The sequence below is a fragment of the Tachysurus vachellii genome, chromosome 13, assembly GCF_030014155.1.
Source record: "Tachysurus vachellii isolate PV-2020 chromosome 13, HZAU_Pvac_v1, whole genome shotgun sequence".
NCBI lineage: Eukaryota > Metazoa > Chordata > Actinopteri > Siluriformes > Bagridae > Tachysurus > Tachysurus vachellii.
The window spans coordinates 20808240-20831468 of NC_083472.1; the positions used below are offsets into that span (position 1 = coordinate 20808240).

The window sequence follows — 23229 nt, forward strand, 5'->3', positions numbered from 1 at the left end:
ATGAGCTTTACCGTTTCTTTATTTTCATTATTAGCAAACAGTGGATTCCACATTAACACTTGTATCGCTGATACTAGACAGCAGGGTTTGGTTGGACCAGCGTTGACATCTTACCCCACCCTACTACCATCTTCCGTGTAGCATCAGATCAGCAGCACAATGATTTAGCATGCTAAAAAATCCTTGAAATTCCAGTTTACATGATGCTCCTTAGAAACTCCTCAGATATTCACATGATTGTACTGCTTCAGTTTCGACATCTGATACGAGGAAGAGGACGTCTGTCTACTGTCTCCAGTCAAGAAACATGAAACCTGAGAAGAGCCACCAGACGGCGGATACAGTTCATTAGTTCAATAAATAAAGGGTCCGATTTGTTTGCATTCATCGTTGCCGTTAGAACTCGGTCAGTTAACGAAGCCTGTTAATTAAGGATAATAGTGTAAACATGCAGTAGTGATTTAGACACTGACAGGCAAATATATTTCCTGGTTCATCTCAGTCTCCTTGTGTTACATTTCATGCAAGAGTTCTGAAGTACGGTTCCAGTCATAATGGTGGTTATTATTATATCCAGCATTAAATTATTATTATTATTGTTATTATTATTATTATTACTATTATTATTATTATTATTATCATTATAATAATTATTATTATTGTTAGGCTTTTGTGTTTGTACTGAAAACATGCTCTGAATAGTACAAATTCTCAACTGGTACATCCTTGTGAAGTTAAAAACAAAAAAAATGAGCTGTTGCTCTCAAGCGTCATTTCACTGACATGTTGTGTCCTGTAACTGCAGAGGTTTGTCTTGTTCTAAATGGTGGCCGATGTGGTGTCCGGGGCCGTGTCTGTCCTGAAAGATGAACAGGTTGTTGCTGGCCGCGATGGCGATGATGTTATCTGTAGGATGCCATGCCGTGTGCAGGATCTTCTTCCTGAAGTCCAGGTTGTCCACACTGATATCATTCTCCCTCCTCTTCTTCCCCACACACACACGGCGAGGTCGGAGCACGGCGCGCCGCTTACACACCTCCCTACTCGCCTCCAAAGTCACATCACGCCGACTCGCTCGGTCAAACATCCGGAAGAAATTATTATACGCCCCTGTCATGATGACACTGAGAGACACAAAGAAAGAGAAATGTTTGTGTGGGGGGGGAATGATTGTAAATGTAGCACAAAGCTGAAAGGTCAGAGGTCATGGATTTACCTGTCAGTTCCATTCCAGGCACATTCAAACTTATCAAAGATGCAGTCGCTCTCGTAAAGGGCGCATAGCTTAGAGCGCAAATAATCCTGCACCTGCAAATACACACTATTTGTTCATACACAATACACTTATAGTACATTAAGATGTAACAGAAGTCTGGAGAGTTCGCTTTGTTCTGCCCTGTTATAAGTGATAAATGACGTGACATACAGCTAAGTACGGTGACCCATACTCAGAATTCGTTCTCTGCATTTAACCCATCAAAAGTGCACACACACAGCAGTGAACACATACACACCGTGAACACACCCGGAGCAGTGGGCAGCCAAGGGCACCTCAGTCGTGGTATTGCCGGCCCGAGACTCAAACCCACGACCTTAGGGTTAGGAGTCAAACTCTCTAACCATTAGGTCACGAGTTCCCCAATTATCACTTATCTTGAGTGAACCGAGAAATTTATACGGATTAAAAGGAGGGACTAAAAGTGAAGAAAAATTGTTTCTGTTTTGTTGCATTCATGTTCAGTATTGAATTTCTTTTTTATGCCACACGACACAGTGCTGGTTAATATTAAGCTGGTATAAAATAGACACTCTGGGTTTTAAGATTTGAATTTCGTCATATGTACGTTTCATACCTTCTAGAGATAATAGAAAAGCATTTTTATTTTCCAAACAAATCCGAGTAAACAGTGATATCAAACCCCATTTCTGCTCTCTGGGATGCCTTAAGTGCTTGTTCATGTTCTAAAATTTGAAGTCGTTATCCTTAAGCACCAAAATCCTGTGTAAGGTTATCCAACAGAGAGAAAAACACACGTCTCACACTAAAAAATATCGACAAAAGTCAGTTTTGTTGTCACTTGAAATTATGTTAAATGAACAGGAAAGAACAAGATAATAATAGCTGCCCTGAGAGATGAGAGATGAGAGATGAGACCTGATAAATCTCCACTGGTTTGTTCTCCATGTTGAGGTCCCAGACTTTAGCAGTGAGGTAGTCTCGGGTGAGCAGGTAGCGTCCGCTGTGACTGAACTTTACATCCGACACAGAAGAAGTGATCTCAGAGAAGAACGATCGATGGGCTGGGTCCACTGACTCCTCAAATACTGAGACACAACACACACACACACACACACACACGCCGACGGAAACAGGGATATTACTTACAGATATACTGTATTATATACAAAAAGATTAAGAGAACTTTTTATGACACAGAGTTAAGAACATACTGTCCACTTTATTAGGAACACTGTTAATGTTGTGCATTTATCTATTCAGCTGATCATGCGGCAGCATTGGAAGGCAAATCATCACAAAGACGCGGGTCAAGAGCTTCAGTTTTTGAATGTAATTCATCATAATGTAGGAAACGTGTGATTTCTGTAACTTTTATCATTGCATGGTTATTCATGTCGGATGGGCTAGTTTGAATATTTTGGAAAATTCTGATCTCCAGAGATTTTTCACTGAAATAATCAAGTAGTGCTCCACAAGAAGTGCTTATTCTTAACCATCTAAAACTTGTTACATTAAACCAATAAAATTCTGCCTACGGTTTTCTGAACAGAGCTAAAAACATCACACTGAACTATACAGATGGGAAATGTCTCATAAGTAATGATTTCAACAACAACGTACTGGTAAATCATTCCAAATGTTGAATATAACAGAAACAATTTATCTTTATAATTACTTTGAACAGCCCTTGTCTCCGTTCAGTTGTAAACACTTCAGTTTTATTCTCAAGTGGTTTGCTGTTCACTTACAATCACTAATCTGATATCTGTGTGTTTCTCGGTCAATACAGTCTACATGTTAAACAGCATGAGTGAGAGAAACTCACATTTAGCAGGTCGATCACACAACGCTCGAGATCTCATATCACACAGGCGTGTAGCTCCTGCACTGCTACTGAAGGCCAGCAAGTGGCAGTGATGAGGGTGAAACTCAGCCACGGTGATCACCTCGCTCAGATCCTCCATGTTTTCTGGCTTCAGGTCCACAATGTCTGAGAAAGTTGGTTAAGGAAACAGACATACACTGGATACACAGAGAAGAATTAGTGACATACCTGATTCTTGGAGCATATTCAGTTGAAGTATATCTGAAAGAGTAATCTATAAGACACTTACACTCATTTGTGAATCATTCATATACAGAGAGCTATGAATCCAGAATACATCCCAGTAACACCGATCGCCTGAATGGGATATTTTAGAGTAGCCAATCCACCTACCAGCACTTTTAGCCGGTCGGAGGAGACTAGAGCACCCAGATGAAACTGAGAGCTCTTATATCTCAAGCTCTTATATGAAAAAAGGATCAGACTTTATCTAGACCCAAATAAAAGTCTTAATTTTTATCATCATTTTGTAAGCACTTTAGCCGAAAGTATCCAAATCTACCGCAACTGCAGATACACACCTTTAGAAAGCTTTCCAGGTGTACAGACAGGATACTGAAGCTGCGATCTGTGATATTCAGATTCCACAAGTTGATCCTCAAGTCATCAGCCGACAGGTAAGTCTCACAGTCGCTGTTAATGCTGATAGAGTTGATGTGATAGGCATGAGCATTAGCGAACACACGCCGTGGAGACGCTTCCACCAGCAAATCCATCGGCCGTAACACAGGAACCTTCAAAAAATGTACAAAAAGTACACGTCAAGTAAACTGCAGCATTGTTTGTTTTGATCGTTAATCCAATCCATTAACATTCATCTCATTTCTCATTTTGAATTAAAAAAGTACTATATAAGATTTTCCCTATAGTGATGGATAAGAAAGGGATTTTTACATATCCCAGGCAAATATGACAGAATCAAATAAAACTATTTATTATAAGCATTCTTTAAGGGTGTCAGTAATTCCATAATGTTTATCATGGCAATTTGCATATACTCCAGAAGGTTATGAAGAGTGATCAGATGCAATTAATTACAAAGTCCATCTTTGCCATGAAAATAAACTTAATCCATTCATTCATTCATTCATTTTCTACCGCTTACCAGAACTACCTCGGGTCACGGGGAGCCTGTGCCTATCTCAGGCGTCATCGGGCATCAAGGCAGGATACACCCTGGACGGAGTGCCAACCCATCACAGGGCACACACACACTCTCATTCACTCACGCAATCATACACTACGGACAATTTTCCAGAGCTGCCAATCAACCTACCATGCATGTCTTTGGACTGGGGGAGGAAACCGGAGTACCCGGAGGAAACCCCCGAGGCACGGGGAGAACATGCAAACTCCACACACACAAGGCGGAGGCGGGAATCGAACCCCCAACCCTGGAGGTGTGAGGCGAACGTGCTAACCACTAACCCACCATGCCGCCTAAACTCTCTTCCCCCCCGACAAAAAAAAAAAACACTATAGCCCTGCCACAAAAGGACCAGCTGACATCATGTCAGTGTTAACACAGGTAAGAGTGTTGTTTAGGATGAGGCTGGAGATCACTCTGTCATCCTGATTAAGATAGAATAACAGACTGGAAGCTTTAAAAGTAGTTTGGTGCTTGAGATCATTGTTCTTCCTCTGTTTACCATGATTACCTGCAAGGAAACATGTGCAGTCATCACTGCTTTGCATAAAAAGTGATTCACAGGCAAGGATATTTCTGCAAGTAAGAGTGCAACTAAATCAACCATTTATCAGATCATCAAGAACTTCAAGGACAGAGGTTCAATTGTTGTGAAGAAAGCTTCAGGGTGCCCTGTATATATAAGACAAGGAGTGATTTTTCTATTGTTTTAAGGAAAAATCCACCACATTAAATGTTATCACTGAAATATTTGTGCTGTGTTTAGTGCTCCAGGATCTAATATGATGGCTGATGCTGTATTTTTGTTTCTTTTGTGAGACGTTCATGATCGTGTGCCTTGTTGATGTGACATAACATTACAGAGTGACATAATTATTGCTAGCTCATTTAGAGTTGTGATAAATAGTTTCCAACTGTGCGATATCAAACATTAATGATTGTGCCACAAAAAAAAATAAGTGCTTGTTTTCACAATCGTTATTTTGAACTGGTGTTTAAACTCATGTGAATGAGAAATACAAATGATCAATAAAAGGGGATACACTGAACTCAAACATCCCAAATGCAATGCAGCTATATGACGTAATTATGGCTAAGCTACTATGTGATTTATGAGGTGATGCGTGTGATGCCATTAATAGAGCGCATTGCGGGTGATGAAGGAAACGGTTAGCCAAACTGAAACTAGACCAACATGTCAATGAAAGAAAATCAAACAGACTGCTGAAGATCATATATTAGTCATGATCAAATATTGGTCATAGGGCAGATCTTGAGGTCAGTGGAAATAATGAACAAATAATTGTTTTCATTTATTTCAAGGGGTGCCAATAATTTTGGATCCATATTGTGTATTTAAAGGGAGGTCCAAAAGTCTGAGACGAATATTAAAATGCTTCAATTTGGATTCTTTTAAAATTGAATTCAATTCTGTACAAATTTAAAAAAATTGAGTTAGCACGGATCAATTGACATGAACGTCAAAGTTTAGAATTTGGTTTATCGCCTTTTTGCTTTAATGACAGCTTGTACTCGAGCTGGTCTGCACAAGACTCAGGTTTGTGTGAAAGCTTATGATGGTCCATTTAATATCAAATCTGCCAGAGTGTCATCTAAACAGTATTTTCAGTATCAAAGATTAGACTTGATGAAAATCTGATCTATTTGTTAACATGGTCAATACACACATTTGCCTACATTTAAACAGGGTCATAATTAGAGAATAAATATTCAAGATATTGAACATTTACTTTCATTGTTTTAAATACTTTCAAAATGGTAAAATCCTCTGTTTATTTCCAATTTTAAAAGAAAGAAAAATGTTCAACGTGGACTCAGACTTTTGGACCTCTCTGGATGTAACTGTGTGTAGAAATCCACCTGAAGGGATGTGATCCTGGAAATGTCCTTCATCCGGCCCTCCTCGTCTTTCAGGTTGTAACCTTCAGGCCTCTTGTCTCTCTCGCTTACCTTCCAAAGCTTAATGGTCTTATCTGTGAAAAACACACTCGTTCAAGATACGCTTATTTCAAGGTAGGGATGGTGTGAGAAACCAATTTGGTGAAGTTACGATTACTCTGACTTATCAAATTCTAAGTATTAATCACCATTGGTGGTCAGGAGGAAGTGGGTGGAATTGATTTGAGGTAACCAACGGATCTTATTGATTTTCTCCTCTATCTCTAAGCTCTTCAGGCAGTCAAACTCAGGCTCATGGCTCTGAAATGTACTGTACACATTATATTCCCCCTGAGAGTGAAAGAGAGAGAGAGAGATGTGGAGAGAGATATCCGTTAAACCGTATTAAATATAAACAAAATATCACAATTTTCATATTTTGCTGCTAACTCGTTTGCCCTGAGTACTGTTTAGTAAAATCTTACCTGAGGTTCTCTTTGAAAGATGACCACTCTCCCACCCTTGTCCCCTGTGGCCAGGAACTCTCCTGATTGGCTGAACTCCACCGTAGAGATGACATCAGCTGAATCAGGATTTGAACGAAACAAAGAAAAAAGAACAACTTCATCATTAATGAATGTGACATTCACTCTGACAAAAAACTTAAAAAAAAGCAAACAAATAAACAAATTAGACATACTGTTTAAAATGTATTAGAAAAATAAAAATGGATTTGGACACTAATTAGTGGCTTCATTAAAGACGACAGCTACAGTGTTTTAGTATTTAGTTTGCCATCCTTTATTTTTCTTCTTTTTTTTCTGCAGAACTTCTAAACATCTGCGCATGGACTACTGTAGGCCAGTGTTTGTAGCAGTTGTTGGTGGAAGTTTCTTCTTGTGGCTTTCTCCACACAGACCAACAGATCTATGCATGTTATATTAGTATGGAATGACTACATTTGTACATATAATTTAAGTAGAGATTTAAAAAGCTAAAGTAATTTTTCTAAGGTAAACTTGAATGCCAATCCAGCTCAGGATAACTCTCTTCCCTGCCAGTTCTTCTCTTAAACCATTCTCACTAGTTTGTTCTCACTATGTCCTTCAAACACTTCATTAAAATTATTATTATTATTATTATTATTATTATTATTATTATTATTATTATTATTATTAATGAACCCAAGGCAACATTTTTTTTACTAAACTCTGGCTGATCACACAGTAATTTAATGTGAGAGTGTGGTATGATTACTCATATAAGTAGCTTCTAAAGTGTGACCGCATATAGTGAAAGTTTTTTGGCCACTTTGAATGAGACATCTGAAGAAATCTCCTGATCAGTATGAGACATGATGAGTATGTTTGTTGTTTGTTTCTGGTTTAGGGCAGTGTAACAGTACAGTTAAAGTAAGGCTGATATACTTTACCCTCTGTGTACTCCGGCTCCAAGGCCGAGAGCTCAGAATGGAGAACAGGGCTCAGCATTATTGGATGGTGTTACAGCAGCTACATCTGAACCAATCCTGTGAGAGGGGAGGGAACTTTCTGAAAATCCTACAGAGATTCAGTGTACTGACAACATAAAGGCTTGATTAGGTATTTAACATCTGATTAGAAAACACGCACATACACACACACACACACAGTAAGTCTCCGAGTGCTAAGATCAGTTAATGTAATCCTGATCCTGCAGTTGATGAAAACAACAGATTTTGAGACAAAATGTGACACCGAACAGACACACACACACACACACACACACACACACACACACACACACACACACACACACACACACACAGTCTGGTATACACACACACACACAGTCTGGTACACTTATCATGGATTATTGTAGAAAGTGTGTTAGGAGTGTTCTTAAGAAATTACATAATGTCACTGAAAACAACAAAAGCTGTCATGGGAAGAGAATTAGCACTGTGTGAGATTTTTGTCACTTCTAAGACACACCATTTAACATGTCATAACAATTAAACCAGTAGATTAAATACAGTAGATCCGGGCAATATGATGAAATGATAATATCACGATAAATTACAGCGTACTGTTGGTTACACTCATCTCCACTGTAGCAGGCAGAGAATCAGAGACAGACAAAGAGATTTAGAGAACAACTTTAAAGGCATCTAAATCTGATGCCTTATGAACATTTCTGACAAACGATCTGCCTCCTATTCCTACCGACATCTCTTTAGAACACATTATGAGAATAACATCTTTCTATTATAATTCTGTATAATATTGTATGTTCATATTAGGTTAAATCTACTTCCTTGTTCAGTCGTTTCTTTAGTAAATGTTACATGAATGTACTTAAAAACACGGTTGTTTATTGGATGATGTTATACAATTTAATGTGGAGCTGTTTTTAATGTGGAGTTGTTCTACTTTTTAATACTTTCTGTCACAGCACACATAACCATAACTTTAACTCTGCTGCCAGATGACGTCCACTTCATCAGAACGAAAGATACAAACATGTAAATTTATAGAAGCCTTTTAATACAGAATAAGTCATATTAAAACTTTTAACAAGTAATTTTTCGAGTATGAATTAAAAAAAAGGCAGAAAATAAATGTTAAGTCTAGAGTCTAATGTATATGTGATCTTTAAGACTAAAAAATTGCATAAATTAAAGTAGAAACCTTAACAGTGCATTAGTTTTGTCTGTTAAACATACAATAGAAGTGTTTCCCTATTAATGTTACAAGTAGAACTACTATAGAAAGCTATGAGACATTAACTCTTCAAAAAACCCTTAGATCACATTTTTTTCCCTAAAAGTGTATAACAGCGACACTGTATATTGATATAGTGAACATTCATTCATCTTCTACCGCTTATCCGAACTACCTCGGGTCACGGGGAGCCTGTGCCTATCTCAGGCGTCATCGGGCATCAAGGCAGGATACACCCTGGATGGAGTGCCAACCCATCGCAGGGCACACTCACACAATCACACACTAGGGACAATTTTCCAGAGATGCCAATCAACCTACCATGCATGTCATTGGACTGGGGGAGGAAACCGGAGTACCCGGAGGAAACGCCCGAGGCACGGGGAGAACATGCAAACTCCACACACACAAGGTGGAGGCGGGAATCGAACCCCGACCCTGGAGGTGTGAGGCGAACGTGCTAACCACTAAGCCACCGTGCCCCCCATATAGTGAACATATAGTGTTAACATAGTGATAATTGTCACTATACACTTTATTTAGAGGATTATTATGTCACTTAATGTCGCTACTCACAGCAACATGTAGTCGCAAATATTTTTTAAAATGTTCCTCTTTAAATAGTTTAGTTAGTAAATAAAAATGAACTTACATTCCCAATTTGTGTATAATGTTTAAAAAAGCTTGGGATTTCAATCATTTCCCCCATAGCAGCCTCTGTTTTTCCTTCTTTCTTGAAGTAAATAAAAAGAGACTGCAAGCATGCCATGTTATACAGACCTTCCTTCCAGTCATAAACATTATAAACCTACACATTTACTGGCAACTATTACAAAGTGCTGACACTGGAGACTCCTTCAAAAATGCTAAACAAGTAAACACCTTCTTAGAGAAAACTTACCACAGTTACTGTACATGTTACACGTTACATGTTACGTTACTTAGATGAGTTACACGTTTTTAGATCTTTTTATGTGAAAAGTCTTCCGTACAAGGACCTGTGAATTAGTTCTGACTACAGAATAGAAACGATAATGTGTTTTTAAAAGCAGATTAATTTATTCATAGAAAAATAAGCAAACACCTTCTGAGGAATCAGAATCAAACAGGTCCAGTTGAACTTCCCCACTGTACACAATTATAACCAAGACACATTTAGAAAAGGAACACTGTTTCTATTTTGGGATATTGAGATAGTCACACATCTGGAATTATTTTATAATCATGATAAATGTCCATGATTTGTCCATGAATGTCCATGAAGTATCATGATACGATATTTTGACCATATTGTCGAAGCCTATCTCAAGATTATAGCTAGAACATAGCTATTTTTACTAAACCCTACTCTGCTCTCTTTGACAAACAAACAAACACACACACACACACACACACACACACACAATCTTTCTTACCCTCAGTCACATTGTTGTACGTTTGATCCCTGAATGTGTGGATGTTGATTTCTTCATTCGGCCCCACGACTGATCTCTGAGTGTGTGTGTATGTGTGTGAGCGTTGGTGCATCCATTCTTCCTACATCAGCACATCCACTTGCTGCAAAGCCTTATGGGGCAGGAGGAATCCCAAGCAAAAAAAAAAAAAAGAAAAAAGAGTGTGTCATACACACACCCACACAGAAGCTCTTCTGTTTCAGCTATAGCAGACCTATAGCAGACACACACATACACACACTTGCTGGTGAACAGAGGAATGCCAGATGATGCCAATGCTCCAACCAAGCTAATCAGCTACTGTTCAAGTGCTGATGTGAAGCAGCTCTCGGTGTAGGCGTATTGACGTGTATGTGTATTAGAGAGAGAGGGAGAGGGAGAGGGAGAGAGAGAGAGAGAGAGTAGAAATCAGTGTGTACGTTCTGCTGCATAGACTCCTCCCCCCACACTGAGAAACAAAGGTCCTGACTGACTCAAGCTCAGCCAGTCACGTGTCAGCTTCTGAACTCCAGCCAATCAGTGAGCACCGCTCTGGTTATATGGTTCTACAGCCTGGGCTGGTTGCCTAGCAACCGCATCATTTTTACCAGGGATAAACAGGATTGTGGTGGAGCAATGTGAGATAAGCGTGGGTACAAACAGACAAGGGAAACCTGGAGAACATTGAAATAGTTGAGTAAAATAATCTCTTATATTATTTCTTATATATGGGACACAACATGTGGAATATGTTCACATTAGAAAAGGTTAGAAGAAGAAGCCTTTATTTTTTTCTCATATACATTACAGCACAGTGAAACTCTGGTTGGAGTCAGCCATGATACTGTATCCCTGGAGCAGAAAGGATTAAGGGCCTTGTTCAAGGGGCCAACAGTGGCAGTGCTGGGGCTCAAACCACAATCCTCCGATCAACGACCCAGAGCCTTAACCACTTGAGCCACCACTGCCACTTTAAGCTTGCTTTAGTGAGATAATGTTCTTGAATATTATGTTACAGTTTCTTGTCAGAAATTGTTCCCATTAATGGCTTCCCAAATGCCATTTGTTCATAGCTTACATAGATTTGTAACCCAATTGTGTAGTAATGTGTTACTTTTGTGTGACTCAATATATCCTTTATAGATGTATGTAACAATACAATACATTGAAACCACTCTCACTCACTCACTCATTTTCTACCTCTTATCTGAACTACCCCGGGTCACGGGGAGCCTCAGGCGTCATCGGGCATCAAGGCAGGATACACCCTGGACAGAGTGCCAACCCATCGCAGGGCACACACACACACACTCTCATTCACTCACACAATCACACACTACGGACAATTTTCCAGAGATGCCAATCAACCTACCATGCATGTCTTTGGACCAGGGGAGGAAACCGGAGTACCCGGAGGAATATGATCATGCCAATAAACGTTTTTAAATTTAGAAAAGAATAGTTTAGGTTATTTTGTAAACATATACAGTTTTTTTTGACCAGTCTGTGTGTAACTATCATTACAACGCAATAAAAAAAAAAATTCATTTAATTGGATACTTAACAAAAGATCATAAAATTGCCTGAAATTCATTGAATCATGTGGCTCCTCTTCTACAGCAGATTTCAGGTTAAAAAAATACAAAAATCACATCCTTTAATTTGCTTTTAATAAGTTCAGACTTAAATATTATTCTTAAATTCCAGATACACACATACATTCACACAGGTTACCGCAAGAACATTAAAATCACACATACAGAATAGAACCAAAGTGCAAAGACTAACAATGAGAGATGTCTCCCTCTGCTGTTATCATACTTCCACTTCCACCTTCATTATTTAACAGTGCAAGACGTATTGAGAATAGATCAGGGTTTATTCGGATATTACATTAATATTTCAGTGGATTTGTTTAACCCATAATGCATCAGATACCTCAATAGTTTCAATAAGTCCCATCCTTTATTTTCTGTCATGCAAAACAAAGTAACACAGAGCTACTGTTGCTTAGACAAGAAAAAATTCTGATAGATATTGGAGGAGGTCATAAAATGTACAGTTTTTTGCCTAGTCTTACAAATCTGCTTAGTTTAAGAAGAAACCAATTCTAGAAAAATACAGAGAATAAACAATGATTAAAAATGATCATAAGATACTTGAAAACTGTTATATCATCTGACTGTATCAGTATTATACAAAAACCTAAAGCACCCTGAAGCCCTTGCTTAACATTTATCAAGCATAAACCGTTTAATTTTATTTGATCTAATTTTTATTTCATTTCATTTATTATTTATCAGAGACTCTTATATAGAGCGACTGATAGAAGTGCATTGGAGTCTCGATCAAAAACACATTTCATGCTAGTTCACTAGGATCAAGGACTAAAAAAAATCCTACAGTAGTTTCATATTGTTGGCATTAATCTAAAAAAAGAACACAACACAAAGCCAAAGGGCTGCTTGTGCATGGCTGTTAGTCGTAAACAAATGCTAATGCATTATACCCTAATCAATATTTTAATTGTCATAAAAATCTAAATCAAATCCCTAATAACCTTTTTTTCAGCCTTTACCCTGATGATTCATTTCAGGCTCCAAGCTGTCTGTGCACTTGACCTTTTATGGAGTTTTGTAGGTGTGACCATATGCAAACGAGCTATAATCACGAATGTGTTTTAAACTTTATCTGTACTTGAAATATCTATACTCAAGTACTTAGAAAATCAGTGTTTTTGGAACTTATGTTAATCCGGCAAAATTTTTTAGTTCAAATTGACTTATACAAATATTTACACAAATAACGACTGATAATCTAAAGAGCCAATGAGAGAATAGGATTCCAGAATTACAACAATGTTTACTCATGTTACACTAATCCTGTCTGTATAGGGCTTAAGATTTTGCTGTATATTTCACAGCTCAGTTTTTTTTTTTACAGTCAATGATGTCAAATTCTTAATACGCATTTATCTGGTTGGAATTGACCGAAAAACTATAAGGAATTGGACAGAAAAGGATCGTTTTCTAATGTAATAATGATACCACAGAAAATTAATAGCGTTATACAACCCCTGGCAAAAAGTATGGAATCACCCCCTCAGAAGATGTTCATTCAAATGTTTAATTGTGTAGAAAAAAAAACAAGCACATATATGCCACAAAACAATTATCACTCAACAATCCAAACTTCTGGCTGTATAAAACACTTAAAAACAAAGAAAGATAACTATAGTCAATTACAACTGTTTTTACAGATCAAACAGGGGAAAAAAAAATATGGAATCACACAAATCTGAGGAAAATTATATGGAATCACCAAATAAAAACACTACTAGTACTTTGTTGCACCACCTCTGGCTTTTATACAGTAACAGCTTGAATTCTCTGAGGCATGGATTTAACATGACAAACAGTAAACTTCATCAATCTGTCTCCAGCTTTGTCTTATTGCAGTTGCCAGATCAGCTTTGCAGGTTGGAGCCTTGTCGTGGACCATTTTCTTTAATTTCCACCACAGATATTCAATTGGATTGAGGTCCGGACTATTTGCAGGCCGTGCCATTGACATTATATGTCTTTCCTGTAGGAATGTTTTCACAGATTTTGCCCTATGGCACGATGCATTATCATCCTGAAAAATGATGCTACTGTACCATCACCAAACATCTTTTCAATTGATGGAATAAGAAAAGTGTCCAAAATCTCAACATAAACTTGTGCATTTATAGAAGATGTAATGACTGTCATCTCTCCCATACCTTTACCTGACATACAACCTCATATCATTAATGATTGTGGAAATTTGCATGTTTTCTTCAGGCAGTTGTCTTTATAAATTTTCATTGGAACGGCACCAAACAAAAGTTCCAACATCATCACCCTGCCCAATGCAGATTGGTGATTCATCACTGAATATAACTCTCATCCAGTCATCCACAGTCCAAGATTGTCTTTCTTTAGCCCACTGAAACCTTGTTTTTTTTGTTTAGATGTTAATGATGGTTTTCCTTTGGCTTTTCTGTATGTAAATCCCATTTCTTTTAGGCGATTTCTTACAGTCCGGTCACAGACATTGACTCCACTTTCTGCCCATTTGTTTTGTTGTGCATTTTCTGTTTTCAAGGCATATTGCTTTAAGTTTTCTGTCTTGGCGCTTTGATGTCTTTCTTGGTCTACCAGAACGCTTCCCTTTTTCAACCTTTCCATTTGATTTGTACTTGGTCCAGATTTTAGACCCTAGACACAGCTGACTGGGAACGACCAACATCTTTTGCAACATTCCGTGAAGATTTACCTTCTTCGAGAATTTTGATAATCCTCTCCTTTGTTTCATCTGACATCTCTCGTGTTGGAGCCATGAGTTATGTCAATCATCTTGGTTCAACACATCACTAATGTGTTCAAGCACTCTTTTTTAACTGCAGACTAATTAGCAGTTGTAATCAGATACAGGTGTTTGTTTTACCAACGCAAAGTGCATTTTGATTCCATATAATTTTCCTCAGATTTGTGTGATTCCATATTTTTTTTCCTCTGTTCGATCTGTAAAAACAGTTGTAATTGACTATAGTTATCTTTCTTTGTTTTTTTTTTTTAAGTGTTTTATACAGCCAGAAGTTTGGATTGTTGAGTGAAAATTGTTTTGTGGCATATATGTGCTTGTTTTTTTTTTTCTACACAATTAAACATTTGAATGAACATCTTCAGAGAGGGGTGATTCCATACTTTTTACCAAGGGTTGTATGGTTTTCTGAAATGTCTCTGGCATTATTAATGCTTTTATAACATTAAACAAAATGTCTAGATTTGAGAATGATTCATTTTATTGGTTGTATATTTTAGGAGTTCAATAAAAATAACATTCAGCTCCTTTTAAATGCGACACTATTGGTTTGGTTTGTGATTTCTCTGACCACAACAGTGCTCTGCTCTACAGCTTGTTGTTCTCTGTGTCTGGTGGACATTTGTCTCGAGGCACTCTGCCTAAGTTATAGAACTCTGTGTTAGGTCTCATGTCTGTGAGATGGGCCATGCGGTTAGACAGGGCAAAGAAGGCAGCGATGGCAGCGATGTCCCAAATATCCTCTCGATCAAATCCGTGAGCCTCCAGTGAGCTGAAGTGTTCGTCTGTCACTGTCTCACTGCGACACACGGTCATGGCAAAGTCCAGCATGGCTCGCTCCCGGGCAGTAATATCTGCGACTTTATAATTCACTGCCACCTGCAGGATGAGAGAAAATCATCTGGGTTTAAACACCATGTACAATCTTCTCAAAAAACAAACAAACAAAAAAAAAAACGTTTTGGACAAATCTAAGCCTGTAATTTTTGTTGTTGCTATATTTTTCGGTTTAAGATGAAAAGATGAACGAGATGTCAGATCTAACACGTTTCTGTGTTTCATCACACAGACTCACAGTGGAAGAATATTAAATCTGTGTTGATGAAAAAAAAAAAACGCACAAGGAAGGAATGAGTAGAAAAGTGAAAACATCTCTCAGCTCTTTAAAGAATGTCTTGAAAGAAAGCCTAAAGTGAAGAAACTGTGAGGTTCACAGACTTGTTTTGGAGGCAACAAAAACAGTTCCTCATAAAACTAGAGAAAAGAGAGAATGAAAGAGTGAAGCATAAACACACACACCTTCACACACACTCACAAACACAAACACACACATAAACACACCTGATCAGCTACCGTGGGCTTCTTAGAGTAGATACGATGTAGTGCACTGTGCGATACCACGCAGTACAGGCAGTTGTTATGAGCGCTGGTTGCTACCACAATCAGCTCCCGCTCTGCCTTTGATAAACCTGCTGTAAAAAAAATAAAATAAATAAAAATAAAAAAAAATTATTTTTTTACAATACACAATGATAAACATTATGACATAAAGAAATGCTTTACGGCTATCATAAAAATATTATCAATAAAAACAAAATAAAGGATAAAAATAGATAAAAAAAGAACAGAATTTTAGAAAAACTACAGTAAAAAAAATAGAAAGAACTATACATGTGGGAAAGGGAAGAAAGTAAATCGAAAAAATATAAAAATGTGTAACATGAATGCACATCGATAGTAACGTAGTACAACAATTTGAGAAAAAAAAAGTGATGTGCAAAAAGTTATGGTGCAGAAAGTGTGCAATATGCGTAGTGCAAAACACGTGTAGTCCATACCGCTCTCTTTGTTCATGAGCAAATTATAATAAGCGAAGAAAGCTCGGAACTCTTCGGGTCGGTGAGCGAGGACTTTGAAGACGTTTGGAAGGAAACCACCCTGAGAAAGGAGAGTGTATTATATAGTACTGTTCCTCAAATACACACAGACACACACACAAAGAGAAGGTGAGAGGAGTGAAAACTGGATGCCTTGCCTTTATTTCGACCTCCTCCATCAGCTCCACAATGTCGTAGGGCAGATTTTTCTTGTAAGGCACAGGATAGCGGCTGACTTTCTCCTCATCGCTGCTGCTGCTGCTGCGGCGGACGCTGACCGGTGTCCTGAGACACAACCTGCTCTCCTTCAGTGTAAGACTGGACTAAAAGGGTTTAAACACAGTACAGTACATAGTTCGTTTTAAGCTGATCATCTTAATGTGAGTAAAATGGCAGGGTCTCTATTGGGTTAATGACATCGTGTCTTTGCAACCTTTGAGGAATATCTTCCAGCAACATCGGTGCATTTTATACAGCACAATGCATAAAATCATACAGACACAGATCAGGTGATTGTTATTGATCATATCAAACATTAAATAGAAGAACATGTGATTGTGGTCCTCACCCACTACACACATCATCTCCACTGGCTAGCATCGAGGATGCAGTACAACATCCTTTTTCTGACCTTTAATGTACTCCATCTGAGCGCCTCCATTCTTCCATCCCTACACAAACTCTCAGGTCCTCTGATACAGCCTACTCACCATACAGTACCACCTTCTCCACCATGGGTGGGAAATTGATTGCCATCATCACTCCAAAGCTTCTCCCAAAACCTCTAAAATATTATCATATTATCTCTCTCGACTTTTAAATCACAACTTATACACGGTGCTCTGTGACTGACTGGGATTCCATCCAAAAGTGTATTCCTGTTTTAAACACAGTGTACTGGGACAGACTCCAGATCCACCACATCCGTGGCCAGGATAAAGCACATACTGAAGATGAGTGAACATTATCTTTAATATGTCATTATTATTAATCCACCAAAAGCTCGATATTGTTCATTTTGTTAATGCTACTCAAAGGTCAATGATGAACCCGAGGTGAGTGGGTTAGTTAGTAGGTTAGCAGGAAATGTAATAATTACCAAGACATTGCTATAACATTCATTCATTCATCTTCTACCGCTTATCTGAACTACCTCGGGTCACGGGGATCTCAGGCGTCATCGGGCATCAAGGCAGGATACACCCTGGACAGAGTGCCAACCCATCGCAGGGCACACACACACATTCATTCACTCACGCAATCACACACTAGGGACAATTTTCCAGAGATGCCAATCAACCTACCATGCATGTCTTTGGACCGGGGGAGAAAACCGGAGTACCCGGAGGAAACCCCCGAGGCACGGGGAGAACATTGCTATAACATTTGATTTTTAAATGCATTCTGAATGTAAATGTTTCTAAAAATGTATTTACTTATGTATTCATTTAACTTAATTTAAATGTATTTACTCTTATTGTGATAAGTTTTTTCAGGTTCATTCTAGAGTCTTTTGCTACATGGCTATAGTGTTACATAATGAACTAATTCAAAGAAATGATGTGAAGTGACGTGACGTGAAGTGAAGTGACGTGACATACGGCTAAGTATGGTGACCCATACTCAGAATTCGTTCTCTACATTTAACCCATCCAAAGTGCACACACACCGCAGTGAACACACGCACACACCGTGAACACACACCCGGAGCAGTGGGCAACTGTTTATGCCCGGGGAGCAGTTGGGGGGGTTCGGTGCCTTGCTCAAGGGCACCTCAGTCGTGGCCGGCCCGAGACTCAAACCCACAACCTTTCATCTTCTTCTGGCTAAGGTATCTAAAGCAGCTCATAGAACCATGAAATTTCTTAGTTGGCTTGTAGAGGATCTAAGGAACATTCTGATCAAATGTGGGCCAGGTTCTGCCAACACTTTAGTGCCACCATTGGGATAAATATGGGTCTAATTTAAAGGCATGTTTCACCAAATAAAATTTCCCACCATCTTGTATTTGTTTTCTTTCATTGCTTCTTCTACAAAAATATACATTAAATACAATCATCATCAAATTCAGCAGATATCATTTTCAGAGTAGACTGAGTGTTGTCAACAGAATTCTGATACACCAAACGTTTTTTTCTGAAATGATCTGACAAATCTGATAGCGAAGCCACCAAACAGGATGCGAGGCTGCATCTCAGCAACAACTTTGTGCACTGACACAAACTTTGGTGTGTATCTTCAGGACATCCAACAAATATAATGACAGCATCAATTACTGGACAAAAATTACAATAACATGCCTAAAATGCTACTATCTAAGTGCTCGATATTCACTATATTTGGCTCACATTAACTTAAGACAAGTCAGCATAAAATTTTATCAAGGAAGCTCCATACAGAACAGTTCTCCAGACATATGTTTGGTGCAGACACTTGCACAAAGGTTCAAATAGAAAAACATGTTAAATTGCATATAGAAAAGAAATTTAACAGCACAGATCACAGCAGTGACAGCTACAGCAGCAACACCCCCCTGTCAAAGAGAACTCCATCATTGTCACACACAAAACACACAACATGAATGAAACTACAAATCACCCTTGAATCCCTAAATGCCTAAAGTTATGGATTTCTGCTTTGGTACAAGGAACGTTGCTTCATGTCATGCAAATGAGACCTAAATACTAAAAACTTGTATTCTTCTGCAGTGACCTAATGAACCAGCAATGATGGTTAAGGGTGGATAAGGGTGTGTGGCAAATTATATAAATTCAACTGCTTTCCTGTGATTGCTTTGGCAACAGTTGTAACACGTGTGTGTGTGTGTGTGTGGGCCTGAAATGCTGCTTCTAGCTTTTATTATAATGATGATGATTATGTTCATGTAGCTTGTTCTATTAGAAAACTAGTGTGTCTGCCCTGTATTAGACACAAAAGGAAAAGGAGCCTTATGACAACCAGCTAGGTTTGACCCACTATTGTAAACACATTTTCCCAACCTTCCAGGGTTGGTGGACTAGGATTGAAAGGTTATGGGAATGAAAACAAAATGGGAACTAACAACAAGTTCAGAACAAGTGGCAGAATATTAAACACACACACACACACACACACACACACACACACACACACACACACAGCCATTTTTACATTAATCCTAATAACAGCATATGCAGAATATATAACACAGAATATACATATAATTGTGTAATCTAATGCATATATAATGTGATTTACACATATCTACATTCAAGGTTAACACAAGGTATGATGAGTAACACTGTCAATAATAATAATAATAATAATAATAATAATAATAATAATAATAATAATAATAATAATAAAGAGTAAACTGCATTAGCAGCTAATGTTAGCCTCATATGCTTTAAGTGATTAATACAATCCTTACCAACAAGCCCAGGGCAGAAGCACGAACTGCCCTCATAACACCGCGACACAACATTTACAAACTTAGTTTTTAGATATAAAACCCTAGAAATGAAAAGTTAGCAAGCAAAAAAACTTCACATGCAAAACTAATGTCAAAATAGCATACGCCTTTGTGTTAAGATACGGTTTAACCAATCAGAGCGCAGAACTGTGTCACGCCTCCTTTTCTTTAACCAATCGAATTTGAGAACCGTGAATATATTTTACTCTGTACGTTTATTTTCCGTTTTACAAAGAGGGAAAAAAAAGAAGCAAAATAAAAGTTCGGCTCGACCAGACCTCGTGTCAGTGTTAGGTCGTGAACTTTAAATATTACGAGAGACCTTGGGATTTACTGATAGTTAATTATCTATTTCTAACTAAACTTTTATTTGTTTTGAGTATCAGAATTAGAATTAGAATCAAGTTTATTGGCCGAGTGTGTTGATGTTTACACACACAAGGAATTTGGTTCCAGCTGTTTGTGACTCTCAAAAGTACAGAAATAAATAACACTATATTATACTATACAAGACAAAATACACTATATAAGACAAGACAATACAGACTATACAAGAAAATATAGACTGTACAATACAATATGGACTATACAAGACAATACAGACTGTACAAGACAATATACACTATACAAGACAATACAGACTGTACAAGACAATATACACTATACAAGACAATACAGACTGTACAAGACAATACAGACTATACAAGACAATACAGACTATACAAGACAATACAGACTGTACAAGACAGACTGTACAAGACAATATACACTATACAAGACAATATAGACTATAGAAGACAATATACACTATACAAGACAATACAAACTGTACAAGACAACACAGACGATTAGATACAATATAGACAGTACGAGTATTAAATATGAATACAGAATATATAGCTGATTAATTATGTACATAAAGTGTGAAAAGTGCATGGTAGTGCAAATAACAGTTCTGTGCAATATTATGCTTTTGTGCAATATGCAGCAGGGATATGAAGATAAATATGGGTGAAGATAGGTATGAAGCAGGGAATATAATTATGGTTATATTTGTTATATTAGAGTTGTTAATGAGGGATAAGGGGCCTGGGGAAAGAAACTGTTCCTGTGTCTAGCAGTTACAAAGTTGTACAAAGTACAAAGTAAACAAAGTTCTGTAGCGCCTGACAGAAGGCAGAAGCTGATAGAGGTTGTTTCCAGGGTGTGAAGAGTCAGTAGTGATTTTCCTGCCCGGTTTCTGGTTTTTGTTTGGTACAAGTCCTGGGGAGTGGGCAGGGGAGCACCAATTATTTTTTCTGCTGTTTTTATTGTGCGTTGCAGTCTGTTCCTGTCCTGTTTTTTTGCTGCTCCAAACCAGATGATAATGGATGTGCACAGGACCGATTCAATGACTGCAGTGTAGAACAGCATCAACAGCTCCTGTGGCAGACCAAACTTCCTTAATTGACATAGAAAGTACATCCTCTGCTGGGCCTTTTTGATGATGGAGTTTATGTTGCACTCCCATTTCAGGTTTTGGGAAATAGTGCCCAGAAACTTGAAGGACTCCACAGATGACACCGGGCTGTTGGATATTGTGAGGGGGAGTAGTGTTGATCTGTCTTTCCTAAAGTCCACCATCATCTCCACAGTTTTGAGGGTGTTTAGCTCTAGACTGTTCTGACCGCACCATAGCACCAGCCGCTTCACCTCCTGCCAGTATGCAGACTCATCACCATCTTGGATGAGACAGATGAGCATATTATCATCTGCAAATTTCAGGTGTTTAACAAGTGGGTCTCTTGAAGTGCAGTCATTGGTATAGAGGGAGAATAGCAGTGGGGAGAGGACACATCCCTGAGGAGCGCCAGTGCTGATTGTCCGAAAGCTGGAGGTAACACCTCCCAGTTTCACCTGTTGTTTCCTGCCTGTCAGGAAGCTGATGATCCACTGACAGATGGAAGGGGGTATAGTGAGCTTTAGGAGTTTGGAGTTGAAAATTGTATTAAAAGCCGAACTGAAGTCGACAAACATAATCCGGGCATATGTCCGTGGACAGTCCAGGCATTGCAGAATGAAGGGCCACCGATCTGTTTGCTTGGTAGGCAAACTGTAGGGGATCCAGCAGCCGTTCTGTTACAGTCTTTAGGTGGGCCAAAACCAGCTGTTCAAAGGCGTTCATGACGTCAGATGTCAGAGCGACAGGCCTGTAGTCATTCAGTCCAGTGATGGAGGGTTTCTTGGGGACCGACCGGGATGATTGTGGAGAGTTTAAAGCAGGAGGGGACTTCACACAGCTCCAGTGAGAGCTGTAATATGAAATACATATTACATTAGTGTAATTTTATTCACATTTTAAAATATTATGCAACAATAAATTTTTTCTTCAAACATATTTAAAAAGGTTCAGATTTGGACGTATTTTGACTTTTGAAATGAAGTAGTATTCGGACCAAATTAAAACAACAACAACAACAACAGTCAGACTTTAATTTTGACAAAGTGAAGGCGGAAGTGAGCTTCTGTGTTTCTGCTACCGTTCACATGACGGAAGTGAAAACCGGTTTGTTTTGATTATTGTGTTTTTTCTCTCTTTCTCTCTCTAAATAAATATATTTAAACCTAACCGATTTAGAGCTGTGTTTCGTCTCCTAATGGGAGGTCTTGGAGTGATGGCTAATGACGAATCTCTGGATTATACGGTTCATGAAGCTTGGAACGAAGCCACTAATGTTTACCTGCTGGTTATTTTGGTCAGTTTTGCTCTGCTGATGTACGCAAGAAAGTAAGAGCTGTTCATTTAAACTACATCACACCAATGTGTACTTTCTGTTCTGTACATAAATAACATTTAACTCCTTTGTGTTGTGTTTTACAACCTGGAACCGAATCAGGATTAAATGCCATTAATATAATGAACACAAAGTATTTCACCATAATAAAGTGAAATGTGAAATGAACCTGTTTGTGCAAAAAACATTGACAAAACACAACATTGTAAACTTTGTGTTTGTGTAAATGATTCTAATGAAGACGTCAGAAATCACTGAGGGAATAAAAACACAACCACAAGTGAAAAATAATAATAATAATAATAATAATAATAATAATAATAATAATAATAAAGAGTGAAAATAAGTAAATAAATAAAAAAAGGATAAAAACACGTTCAGTTAAAGTTCACATTATATTAGTAAAGCTTTACTTAAAACCTTAATATCATGCAGATCACTGTTAAATCCCAGACTACAGCACAATCACTACTT

At 38.1% G+C, this 23229-nt stretch overlaps 3 protein-coding genes across 4 annotated transcripts in view; 1 reads left to right on the forward strand and 2 right to left on the reverse strand.

Annotated features, from left to right (window-relative positions):
- Positions 1-9: 9 nt before the first annotated feature.
- On the reverse strand, positions 10-10617 carry ppp2r2cb (protein phosphatase 2, regulatory subunit B, gamma b). The gene is made up of 10 exons (XM_060884947.1): positions 10289-10617; positions 7604-7699; positions 6657-6754; positions 6381-6522; positions 6154-6266; positions 3682-3859; positions 3066-3230; positions 2156-2325; positions 1217-1308; positions 10-1124 (listed from the first exon to the last, which is right to left on the reverse strand). The coding sequence occupies exons 2-10, from the start codon at positions 7659-7661 to the stop codon at positions 776-778; spliced, it is 1365 nt and encodes a 454-aa protein (XP_060740930.1). The 5' UTR covers positions 7662-7699; positions 10289-10617; the 3' UTR covers positions 10-775.
- A 1342-nt stretch (positions 10618-11959) lies between these two features.
- si:ch211-175m2.5 (uncharacterized protein LOC568697 homolog) lies at positions 11960-20108 on the reverse strand. Of its 2 annotated transcripts, none has more exons than XM_060885514.1 (5): positions 19940-20108; positions 16689-16853; positions 16492-16591; positions 15995-16122; positions 11960-15532 (listed from the first exon to the last, which is right to left on the reverse strand). In XM_060885514.1, exons 1-5 carry the CDS (start codon positions 19991-19993, stop codon positions 15242-15244), a joined length of 738 nt encoding a protein of 245 aa, XP_060741497.1. In that variant the 5' UTR covers positions 19994-20108; the 3' UTR covers positions 11960-15241. The 2 variants fall into 2 exon arrangements, with proteins under 2 accessions (XP_060741497.1, XP_060741496.1); XM_060885513.1 differs by having other exon boundaries at positions 15995-16125; positions 19940-20105.
- Positions 20109-22499: 2391 nt separating this feature from the next.
- Positions 22500-23229, forward strand: part of smim19 (small integral membrane protein 19) — a 3305-nt gene continuing 2575 nt past the window's right edge. The window contains exon 1 of the mRNA XM_060885887.1: positions 22500-22748. Within this exon, the coding sequence (XP_060741870.1) occupies positions 22618-22748 (131 nt within the window). The 5' untranslated portion in view covers positions 22500-22617. The remainder of the gene's footprint in view (positions 22749-23229) is intronic.